At 40.6% G+C, this 13,161-nt stretch overlaps 1 protein-coding gene across 1 annotated transcript in view; it reads right to left on the bottom strand.

Annotated features, from left to right (window-relative positions):
- Positions 1 to 13,161, bottom strand: part of dlg3 (discs, large homolog 3 (Drosophila)) — a 108,643-nt gene that overhangs the window by 18,956 nt on the left and 76,526 nt on the right. Inside the window, 3 exon segments of the mRNA XM_030145096.1 lie at positions 3,775 to 3,877; positions 4,601 to 4,757; positions 11,624 to 11,786. Of these exon segments, the coding sequence (XP_030000956.1) occupies positions 3,775 to 3,877; positions 4,601 to 4,757; positions 11,624 to 11,786 (423 nt within the window).

Raw genomic sequence — 13,161 nt, 5'->3', positions numbered from 1 at the left:
TCACCCAACCTGGATTTAACTAAGTAATATATCCACCGGGTGATTACTGCAGTGATTTCTATGTTTCAAAAAGTTATTCAACCCTAAATGATGAAGTAGCTTCTGAATTATTGAAAAAAAAATGTTGGAAACATATGCTGTGGTTGTGGAAAAGAAGTCAAAAGTTGCAATTATGGCTGTCATCAAGCAACGATAACAACTAAGGAGGCTGCTGAAACTACTAAAATTAAGATAAGTGCTGTCCAGGACATTATTAAAACTGGAAGGATAGTGGTGAAGCATAATCTTTAAAGAAGAATTTCCGAAGATCACTTATTGCTTTTTTGTTTTTGTTTTTTAATGGAATTATGTATTTAAAACATTTAGCTGTGGTCTGCATAAACTGTAAATGGTATGCTTGGGTCCTGAATTCTTCATTAATTCAACTCCACAGGTCCATCTTCAACCCTATTTCAGAGTAATGACACCAAAAGGTTGTTTTGATCGCTGGCCCTTTAAATGCAAATGAGCCACTTCACACCCCGCCCCCTCCAGGTTGTTGGCTGTGCTGCTCTGTCCCGTTCAGCCACTTATGTTTGTTAATACAACCAACAACTGGAACATTTTAGGAAATCGGCTCGAAGTTTGGACAAATTTCAGTATGGACTACATACCGCTGCTGCTGGCAAACCGTTACGGCGTACTCTGAGAAATGTCCATTGGAAGTCTAGACCTTATATGTGAAAATGTTGTGACATAACTAGTTGCAGACTCAATAAATTAAAAAGGAATTAAAAGGTGGTTGTAGAAATCCACTCGATGTTTGCCTAAATTAATATAAAGATAGCTTTGCAGCACCTGGAGGGTTCAAATTCAAACTTTTTTAACTATGAGGGTCCAAATACACAAAGAAATGTACCAAAGACTAATAAAAGTGGGTTTAGCAAAATATGACCCCTTTAAATGTTTGGTGACATTAGGCCTGCACGATTTTGGGAAAAAAAAAAATCCCGATTTTTTTCCTCTAAAAACTCGATTTTCGATTTCGATTTCGATTTTTGGGTATAACTAGAAAAGGCAACAGCAGTCAACATGTCGTTTTCGTGAGCAGCCCACAATGCAAGCCACTGCTCTGACCTCAAAGCTGTGATGGGATCACGTGATGAACCTACAGTTTTGTTTTGTTTTTCCTCTTCATTAAATCTTTGAAATGAAGTAGAGTACACCACAATGTATACAACAAGAAAATACATAAGTTTGTCAGGGGGAATACACTATAAGAAATGTCCAAATCAGAGCAAATACTGATAGTTGTGGACAACCTTTTTGTTTCCACATTTATCTAACAGCTTTAAATAAATTTTCAACATCTTACAAAACATAAATAATATTTGGTTTTGTGTTACAGAACTTACATTTGTGAATGAAAATTTAGCAAGTAAGAGGACTAAATTAATTATTAAAAAAAAAAAAAAGTTTTTTTTTTCTTTCTTTTCTGGGTATCTGGCCCACAGAAGTGATACCAGTGTCAGTCAGTGACAGGCATCAGTCGTGTGTGTGTGCGTGGACCAGGTTAATATGAGTGTTCCCCATGCGGTTCTATTTAAATTGGGGGATCCGTGCGTGGAATAGACCGACCCAGGACACACTGGAGGGATTCTATCCCTGGAGCTGGTGGATGTGTGTGGGCACAGGGCTGTCTGGGCTCCTCTGCTGAGGCTGATGACCCCGAGACCCGGACCCGGTTCGGAACAAGACAGTACGGTACGGATCCGGGACAACGGAAGATGAGTGATCCGCTTGCAGTTATATTTCAATTGCGGGATCCGTGCGTGAAGCCACGGCTTATATTGGTATAAGTACTGCGGGTTCATGAACAGATTTAACGTCCGGTCATTACACAGACTTCTGTGAAAGACCGCTGTCACAGGAAGAGCCTTACGGTAGCCTGCGGAGGCGCGCGGGCCCCGGAGGCATGAGAGAGATGAATCGATTTTACGATTTCCCTTTTTTAAAAATTGTTCCTAATTAAAAATCCGATTTCGATTTAAAATCGATTAATCGTGCAGCCCTAGGGGACATCAAATCATTAAAAAAAAAAACAAACATAAAACAAACTCAGGGGCTATGTTTGATAGTGACAATAAGGGCATCATATGCACAAGGAGAGGAGGCATCATGGGATTGGGATTAAACAGCTGTGTAGCATTATGCAAAGCACTCAACAGTGAGGCTAATCTGAAAAAAGGCTTCAGTTTACTAGAAAGCATAAAGATTGGACTATAGTCTGATGAGTCCAGATTGACCCTGTTTGTGAGTGATGGGCACAGCAGGGTAAGAAGAGAGGTAGATGAAGTGATTACCCATCATGCCTAGTGCCTTCAGTACAAGCCTGTGGGTGCATGGTTATGATCTAGGGTTGCTTCAGGTCTAGGTTCAACAATGTTACATGTATGAAAAATGAGGTCACATGACTACCTGAATATACTGAATGACCAGGTTTTTCCATAAATGGATATTTCTTTCCTAATAGCACAAATAATGTCAAGATTCATTGGGTTTAACTGGTGAAAGAGCTGTTCAGGGAGCATGAGACATCGTTTTCACACATGGACTGGCCACCACAGAAAAACAAAATTTACAAGTGTGTTCCTTCCTTAAGAATGTTGACTTCTTAAAGATAAATAGAAATGGAATAACATATTAATTGAATGGCAAGATAGGCCTAAAATCAAGTTTAGAAGCCTATCTAATATGGGACTGAATTTCCACTTCTACTGAAATTAATAGTGCCCCTACTATCTTGTACATGCCCACATCTTTTAAACTCACTTCCTCTTATTCCTTATGTAATAAAACAGTATTCTCCGAGCCCAAGATAAGACAACTCATATGAAGTATTCACAGACAAAATCTCTTCTAGGACAAAAAAAAATACATGTTATGCCCAGCAGTGCCACCTATGATCAGCTCCCTCCAATTATACCATTATAACTGGTTTCATACTAGTAGTAGAGACAACAAGTTCTATATTCTACTCTATTTGTACACCACCATGTCAGTCTTTTCTTACTAGTGACTTCATACCATCGCTTTCTATTTCCATTTAAATTAATGCTTTTTAAAAAATACTAGTGTATCAGTATACAGTCATCCAGTTCTTCCAACGCTCTTTTAAAGAACCTGTCGCTGAATTCCTGTTTGTAGTGTGTACCTTATTTAAAGTATTACACACTGTCTCGGTCATTTTGAGACTGATGGATGTGGCAGGGATATATTTTCATTTTGCACAATATTGTTCAATTAAATGTTAATTAAATTAAATGTTCAATTAAATTACCACCACTTCACACAAGTTATTTGTAGGTAGAAGTAAATGTTGAACATCTTTATATATATGCCCAGTGTGTGGTGGGGTAGGAAATCATTATGATCCTAATAATAATACATTTTGGCTAATATGTCATTCCTGACATTGTAGAAATTAGAGGTGCAAAGATATGATATGACATTTAAAATTTGGCCAACCTGAAGCTGATACGATGTTTATTTGTTTCTTCTGTTTTTTGTTTTTTTTTTGTTATCTCTTCCTTTTGAACCAAACAAAAGAACCTACCACTGTTGAAATGAAATCTTATATGTTGATAACCAGTATGGCCCCTTTCGAATGTTCAGACGATAGACTTTCATCCCTACAATAATGCTTTTAAAATGTGATGATTACCGTTTGCCATGTGACCCATTAAAACAGTAAAGACTCTGCACAGCATGTGAAATGTGACAGCAGGGCCTCACCTTCAGGCCTGTACTGAGCAATGATGGTGACCGTCTGTCCAGCTCTCTTCAGCGCTGCTGCTGCCTGTTCATGTGTGGCATTTCTCAGGTTCACTCCATTCACCTGTAACATACCAACCAGAGTAAAAAAATGGTGAGAAAACAACATATCCCAAAGGTTTAAGGTGTAATTAAAGAGATCTATAGAGGAAGAACATGCATCTGGAAGGAGAAAAGCCTAACCTTGAAATTATTTTAATATTTTAATATTTACCTCCATCACATGAAGGCCACACATTTTCTATGACTAGATCATGAGCATAAATGTTGACATACATGTTTTAAAACACAAGATGGTCATTTTGACTTTTAACAACATTCTTTTTCATTTATTGTGTTGTGTGGTTGAAGTCAAGTAATTTGCTTTTACTTTTTCATTTTTCAGGCCACAAAATATTTTTTGAATTGTTTGAAATTTTAGTTCATTGCAAAAAACAGCCACATTCTGAGTAACAGTGGGCTCTGAAAAGCCCATGAAAAGGTTGTGAGTTATGAAATACAAGTCAGGGGATTTCACTAGGTAATTTATTGGATACTTTATTGATTCACAAATTTCTCCTGTCTGGCAGAGCAGAGCTAAGCTCCCACAGAGTTGTTATGGATTTAATGTGTTGCTCAAGGACATTTTAGCAGGGCAGACAGATGTTTGCTGGCTTTCTAAGCATTAGGCAACCTTAACTGTATCATCATTGTTCTGACAGTGTGTTTAAAATCTCTGAGCAGCTGCAAACTTGTTACAGCTGGTGATTTGGGTGAATAAGAAGCTTTTACAGTTTTAGGTACTGACTGAGAGAATCCGGTCGCCCCTCCTCAGCTCTCCACTCAGGTCAGCTGGTCCTCCTGCCAAGATGAAGGAGACAAAGATACCTTCTCCATCTTCTCCGCCAACGATGTTGAAGCCCAGGCCTGTGGAGCCCTTGTGCAACAACACCTTCCTCGGCTCCCTGCCAAATGAAGTGACAGCGTTAGGGTGAAGGGCAGGACGAAGGGTACAGAAGAGATGGATGGAAAGAGATCACGAAAGAGAGAGAGAAACGGAAATGGCCAAAACTGAAAAAGAAAAGAGAAATAGAGGCTGTTTCAGACAGGCATAGCCATCTTCCAGTAGTTTACACTGTATATGATACCAAAATGTTAAGTTATGGCAGCTACATTCAGGAGACCTGCACATGTTTTTGTAGAGCCACTATTCCTTATCAAAGGAGTTCTTTAAAATGGACATTCAAATACAGGACACCTTCACCAAGTAATAATCATGCACTAATCATACTGCAAATAAAGATGCTATGGATTAAACTGATAACTCTGTATAACACTGCTCACTCACAATGAATGCAACAACACAGTCAGCAAAGCTATTGGATCCAAATGCCAATTACCTATTCGCTCTAGAACGTTCAGTTTGGCATCTGGTGAAAATATACACACATGTAAACACTTAAACACCCTCCCTTATTAATACACACAGACACAATGAGCCACCTCCTGCTCGACAGAGCCGCTAAAGCTCTGCTTTAGCAACTATGACTCATCCTCCAGCAAGCTATTCAGACGGCCTCAGTTTTAAGATGCTAGAGAGGCCAAACCGCTGCTATGGTCTAGCAAAAGTCCTCTGAGAACACTCTTCACACAAATGCAAACACACATACACTCCAGGAAGCCCAACATTTAACTCACTCGCACAAACAAGTGCACAAATGCACACATAAAAACATATGCACATATTTGTAGGCACAGATACACATACACACAGTTTCCTCTCTTAACAGAAAACACTGCATGGTTCCCATTAGTGGTCTTCTCTCATGGTACTCAGCCTGCGGTCCACAGGAACAATTCATACTCGATCCCTAATGGCTGCTCTCTAACTTGTTGTTAAGACCATTTTCCCATCGAAGGCAGCTTCGGCAGCATTCCAGACGTTTAGATTCATACCCATGACTGACTGGAAAATGTGTTGATCATTCCACTAAAAGAGATGAAGAGCAACGGAAAGTCCTAAATGGTATGATTATGTGTGCAGAAAGAAGTTTTTATGGAGTATGCTTAACAGGACAGCGCTGTCTCAAGGCATCTGCATTAAGTTAGAAAGCCTCCAGTCGAAGACAATCTGATTTTTTTAGCATAAGAAATAACTAAATCAAACCTTGAGGGTAAAATATGCTTGAATAACCTCTTTGTCTTCAGACATGTCAAACTTAAAATAACCTTACTTTCCACCTTGATTATTTCATCTTATTTCTCCCTAGATCAACAAGACACACACACCTTCTTGGTTACCTTAGGATATGGATCCAGTGCTTGCTTCTTAAAGAGCATTTCCTAACTGTGCGTTCAGGCAGACTCCTTGCCATCGACATGGAAGATGAGATGTTGACTGTGAACATGGTGGCTGAGGCACATCGCTCATCTCAGCATTACTCGTCTTCATGTATGACTTTCCGTTGAGAGAGGCTACAGTTTTAGAAGCTCTTGTGTTCAAGGCCGGGTGTTCCCTATCTCATCCTTGTGTGCTGTGATAGGAAACAGCTCCTCTTTGAGCTGTCAAAAACGCTCTCCCCCAATCATCACTAGCAAGGCAAGACTTAACACTTAACCCTAACACGCCCATGCAAATCATCATCATCGGTCCATTTTGCAGGAGGATGCCAAAAATCACATCTGGAATAACTAGGACCAGGATATCAACAATCAGCCCTCAAATACAACAAACTGGAAGTTAACCAAGTTTAGTCTATCCCTTCACACCATATTGTCCTTCTTCTGTCTACTGTGATGGTCCAGCCCCTCTCTAATATTGCACACCAGCATTCTTGTCTGTCAACCAGCTGCTCTGGAGAATAGACAGACACATTCCCAGAAGCCTTTTGCTAATTTGTAAACAAACTGAGAAGCTCATGAAGTGACTATTATATGTTCAGGCTGTTGATATGATGGCAGTAGAGCCTTCTGACCTGGCTGTAGACTATAGCTGGGCAATGTGGCCAATATATTCTTTCATGGCGAAAGTAAATATTATGAGAAAGTCATGTTTGTGTAAATTCAATTAAGAAATGGTTTAAGTACAGTAGAGCCAACTGAATACCACTTGCCACACATTCCTTCATGGTGGCCACTAAAAATGAAAAATGTCCCTTTTAAAGCCAGTGTTTGTTTTGACAGTTATGGTCTATTTGACTAAAGGGTTCATAAGTCTGGTCAATGCTCAGAAGTACATGATGGTAGTGCTACATTATACCCACAACAAAACAGAGAAGAAAATTCCTTCTGAGCAACTGTAGACACATGGTGGCAGAAGATGGAGGACTCTGTGGACTTCAGCTCATTCTAAGGTTAACAAAAACACATTTATAATTTACATGTGATAACACACAACTGAAAAAAATTATTGTGAAAATTATATTGCCCCTGAATCTCACATACTGAACCTTCAGAATGATCATGATACATTTTATACTAAGAGACTAAAGGACAGGTCCCACAGGGAAAACAGACAGTATATGCTTTACCACCATATTGCCCAAACCTAGTATGATCTTTATCCTGGCTCGTTGGAATAACACTGTTCTGACGCACGCTCAGTATCTTCCATGTTTGTTTATGTTGCCTTCATGCAGATTTCCTGCTTGCATCTGTGCCGTGTGGAGGATAACAAAGCACCCAAATGACTAAAAGTATTACCATAAATAGAGTGATTTACAAGACAATATAAAAGGATAGCACATAAAGAATTGGCAGATGTTTTTCTATTGTCAGATTGTCTATATTGTCCTATTGTACAGCCCCATGCAAAGGCAGATCTTGAGAAAACAGTGGCATATTTGGACAATTAAGAGCAATTGTTTGACTATTGTTGTGCTGTGAATGAGCAGTATGCATGCAGATGTTTCTACGTGTCCTGTTTGCCCATAGGACATGACTCTTCAAGCCAATTTCAGGGAAAATGGGAAAGAATTCCTACAGCTTCTATGCAGGGATCAAGTCCTCCCTCCCTATCATGAGACATCCCCCCCCCCCCTTTCATCCATGTCAGGAATGTAAACAGTTATAGAGCGGTAAAAACCCTTTCTCTCTGACCAGCCATTTCTCTTGCAACTCTTTCTCTAATTCAGTCTCCCCCCTCCCAACACTATATTTCCATGCTTGCTTCAGTGTTTTGGCTGAGGCAGTCGCAGCTCAATCCTAAAGCTGTGAATGGATATCTGGGCTGCGAGGTTCAGCGGGTCAGGCTGCCCTGGACTCAGCCTAGTAATTGGCTCTGCTTGGCTGATTAATGGTGGACACTGCAGAAGGACGCCATTTTCCATAGACAGACACCACCTCTCACAGCATTTTATCTCTCCCTTTTTCTGGATGGATCACATGAGCTTATGTATACAGATAAAATTCAAATGCTACTTTATCTCTTTCTTTTCACTCCTTTCACTGCTTACATTTCACCATTAGATTTACTGTCCCTTGTTTGCAGCCTCCTATTTTCTTTTAAGTAAGATTTATACCACAACTAAAGTGATACACAGTTTAAGGTATGTCACGCTTCTCACTATGAGTAAGAAAAAAATTGGAGAGATGAATGATTAACACCTAAATCACAAGCATTCAGCGAAATCTCCTGCAGTTAGCTTTATTCCAAACACTCTGTGCTTTTTCTGCTTTTTGAAACATTAACTAAAGGTCAAAGGTTTACTTGAGTATGTGAGTCAAAGAAAACTAAATGATAAGCTCACTGGCTGCTGCAGTGCACAGGCCTATCTATATGCACAAGCTATGTGATGACTGTGGCCAACACCATCACTGCATGTACAGTATATGTTTACATGAAACGTGATTAGAAACACAGATTTAGTCTTCTATCAAGTCTAACGTACCCATAAACAAGTGTGCTAGAGAGCTGTGTACTGAGATATCTCCAGAAAAAGGGGGATAATATTAGATAGGAAAGGAGGGAGGTGTCGGGTATGTGTCTGTGATGACACCACTGAGGGGGCTGTGCAGATGGGCAGAGGGCCGATACAAGCTCTGACTCATTCCTCACAACCAGCCTGCTCCACTTCTGCGGAAGCCTGTGCTTACTATGGCATCCATCGAAAATAACCCCTGCAGGTCTGAGCCAATGGGGATGCTGCTGAGGCTGGAGGGAGGTTTCTACGATCTGCCTGTCAGGCTGATGGAGCTAGAAGCTCATCTGCTGTGGCTGGGATCAAGCCAGTTGTCAGCCATGATGTCCTCTGAGACAATGCCACTCTTCTCTGATTATAAAACAGACAACAGGTGCACACAGTGCCACAGTGTGCAGGTCGTTCTCATTTTCACCACTGATTTATGAATTGTCTTGTGCACCGGATGTATACCCACAGGTATGTGTCTGTGTCATAACTGCATTGCGTGAGTATCTGCATGTGTGTGTATGTGTCAGCACATTATGAGCAAATGTCTCAGTACAGTATGTGTGTGCAATTGGTGCTGGCAGAATGGGTGATGAGAGGGCTAAGACCTGAGTGCATGGCCTGGTTTTCCCAGTGTGCAGATGAATCATGACAGCTGCAGGACTGTCTGCTGCCACTGGTTTGCTGGCCGCACCGTATCAGGCTCTTACTCCCCATTACATTTATGGTAACAGCGGGGCTGGGTGTTTATATTTACATACATAGAGCAGCAGGCAAAACATTCCAAAGCTGCAAACAGAATGTTTGTGTTGGCCCTTCCATCCTCGTGTGCCGTCCACACTTTTTAACACCCGAACCTGGCTTTAGCTTAAGCCAGACTGCAACACAAGAGTATGCTTTTCTTTCTCTCTCACACACACTGTCACATTCACAGAGGAAAATACATATTGGTATAAAGTAAGTTAACATAAAAGCAATGGTTCAAACACGCAAACATCACTGTGGACTTAATGAAACAAATAAATGAAATACAATCAACACACAGGGCATTGTTTGGATATTTGAAAATACAAAACACTGGCATTGCTAAAGATAATATCTATACTACCATCTTTAGCTGTAATCACTAGTGGAAGTAGCTTGGCCTGTTGTAAAGGCTTTGCTTTATCGATGCCTCCTGACAGATGGAATTGAGCAGCTTGTGGGAGCGTGAAGCCCTTTCAGCTGCACTCCTGTGGAGATATGTTGTGAATGTGTTGTGAAGAACAGGTATGACTCCATTTTATACTGCCATGAACATGGCACTCTTGTTTTTGCTATTCAAAGATGTGAGCACATTACTAATGAATTAGTGAACAAATAATCAATGATCAGTTAGGATAATAGGTTTCAATATGCTTAATAAAACATGAAAAAAACATTTACAAAGGTAGGGCAAGGAGGAATAGAGAAATATCTCATGAAATATTTCTGCTCAAAATTTAATTTACTGTTTGAGCATTTTGTTCTACAGCACAAACTATATGAAGTCATAAAAAATTAATAATGGCTGGGTGTAACTGTGTCATACAAACATATAAAGCAGCAACATAAGTACCACACATACACACTGTGCCTTAAAGTAGACATAAAATGCAGGCAAACATTAACATGCAGACAAAGAAATGGAAAACCAGGAGAAGCTAAGGAAAGCTCTACTTGAAAATAAGAACTCCATAAACATCAATACCACCCTGCCAGCCCTCCTTTCCCTCATCTTCCTTTTCAGGCCATTGGTGTCTTTCTGTTATTTATCTTTCTCCTCTACTTGTGTATTTCATGCTCTGATGTGGAACAACATAGTACTGATGAGGCAGATGGCCCTACTCCTGTTTGAAGCCATATCCAGATGTTTAGCTACAGAGAGGAGGGTTAGCTAAGCAAGGCGTGATGGACTAGGTTAGTACCTGCCAGAGAAGGGGAGTGGACCTTGGCACAAGGGAGCGGGGGAAGGACAGACGCCTCTGTAGAGGGCCTGGGGCACCTTGTTGTCCCCAGGTTTGTGGATGACACTGTAAATAGGTTCAGCCCTGCTGTGGGGTACAGGAATCACAGTGAACGGGACATGTGTAGGACACAAATAAAGCAAACATACCAACACAGAAGCGACAAATGCACATACGAGTCATGAAGACAGCTTGCACAAGGACATTACAGGATCATACAACGCACACTCAGCGTCATCCATTAACAGTCACTTCAGAACACACATAAAGGCCTGCATGCAGTCACACTTTCATACACGCACACAGATACAAAGGGGGAATACAGCCTCCTCCCTAGAGCTGTGGGTTAAAATGACTCAAGGCCTCATGGGATACTACAGTCAAGTCTCCATGAATGCCACTTCTGATCCAGTACTCGGATAGGAGATCAAAGGTTAACACAAAGTCATAACAAGTACAAGAAATGACAAGAGGACCCTCTCTGCAAAGCATTTGGTCAGCACACAGCAACCACACACTGTCCAGCTGAGCTGCTGCACGCACCATCACCAGCCCCTGATGAGCAGAGGAAAGGTAAACTAAGCATTTCTGTTGCTTCATAAAGCATTTCATGAGGGACCTGAAAACTACTGAAGGTGTGTTTGTAGTTAAAGTTAACTCTACCATGACAACGCCTGTAAAACTGCAACAAAACGGGGGCTGCCACTAACAAAGAACAACCAAAAGTTAAATAGTTATTGAGTGAGTAATTTAGTTTTCAGCTTTACTTCCCAGCTGTGATTCTTTATTGAAGAAAACAAGTGAACATGCATGAAGGCCTTTTGCTGATATGCCACTAATCTATATGTGATGCTTCACTCAAACCTACACTCATAGAGTCTGTATGAGTACGGTGTATGCAAGGAGAACCATTCATGGAGGAACCAGCCTGTAACGCACCTTGTGAAGTCTTCCTCCCCCATCATGTGGCGGGGAACTGGCGAGTACCTGGACGGGGTGACCTGGGGCGGTGGGTACACTGGCTTAGGCTCCATTGCCCCCATGTAGTTGTGGCTGACGTGGTTGTCTACCATGGTGGGGAAGGCTGGAGGGAGGGCCAGACCAGTAGGGGGAAAGAAAGAATGATTACAACACAGCACAAAAGGAACTACTGGCCAAAATCAGGATGCTCTGAATTTCTGCTGTTTCTCCTTTTTGATGTACTGTACTGTATTTCACATGCAAATGACACTGTCTGTATGTTTCCAACATAATGGCATTGGCAACAGCACAGAACAACACTAACTGTTAGTAGGAAATTATATCTTCAGTACCACAATACAAAAGCAAATTTGATCAAAACATTTCCAGAGTTAAGCGATTCACTTGAAAGATATTTTTATTGCCTCTAAAAAACAGAACATCCCACACATTACTTTGGATAACATCACAGTTTAATGATCATACTACCAAACTAATGTTCCAGTTCATCCTGTTTTTTTCAGATTTAAGCAATGTCATCCAATTAAAAACCAGTAAAAAGCTAAAACAATAGTTTGCATAATCTCCCAACCTAGGAGAAGGATCATTCTCCATATTTTGAGGGTGAGACCATTAAAGCAACTCAGTTTAACAATATTAAATTTATTGAAAAAAAAAAAAAAGATTAATAAGGTCTAAAAGCTTTTGTGGTGGTTATCAGCACAACTCTCTTAAGTTTTGTGTCTTTTTCTAGTATTAAGGCCATGGATTTAACAAATCTGGCCAAGTATAAGACAGTGACATTTAAGAGCACTTGTAGGGCTGATTTTGCAGAGTGTCTATGCAAATATGCCCTGTTAAAAATGTTATGCGTAGAATCAATGGCCAAAATTACCAAAATGAGACAAATATTGTGTGAAATTAGACTACTATTAAATAACTGTGCTGACATTACTTTTAGATGTTGTAAAATCTTTGTTTTGCAGTCTTGTTGCAAACAGTGAATAACTAATCTTAAGCTGCTTTGTCAATCAATCATCTTAAAGCCGAGAAGAAAAAACTGAGGAAAAACTTTGAAACTAGATAGTTTGAGATATGAAGTGTGCATTTCCACAAAAAGTAGCTAAGAAGAATGAAAAACACCTACAATGACATTCTTAATAGAGGCAGCCAAGTATGACAAAACCAGCCTTTCAAATCCTGATCATCTGACCACGGGTCAGACCATCAGACTGGGGTTAAGTCTGCATTAAGGGCTCACTTAAACCCTGACAACTGCAACCATTGAAAACATACAAAAAACATCAGTAGGCCCCCTTAAATACTAAATCACTGTTCAGTAGAAATTTGAGAAGCTGCAGCTCAAGATCGTGGGCTCTCATGAGCAGGTGGGATGTGAGAAAGCGTCCACACTCAGTGGGAGGCAGAGAACTGCGCTTGTTGTTGCTGTGGGAAGGATTGTATGCCCAGACACCCACACATTGACTGCGTGGGTGTCTGGGCATGGCCGATTTGGG

This window comes from Sphaeramia orbicularis, chromosome 10 (assembly GCF_902148855.1).
Source record: "Sphaeramia orbicularis chromosome 10, fSphaOr1.1, whole genome shotgun sequence".
NCBI lineage: Eukaryota > Metazoa > Chordata > Actinopteri > Kurtiformes > Apogonidae > Sphaeramia > Sphaeramia orbicularis.
The sequence above is the reverse complement of the archived record's forward strand: the minus strand, read 5'-3'. Positions and strand labels throughout refer to the sequence as shown.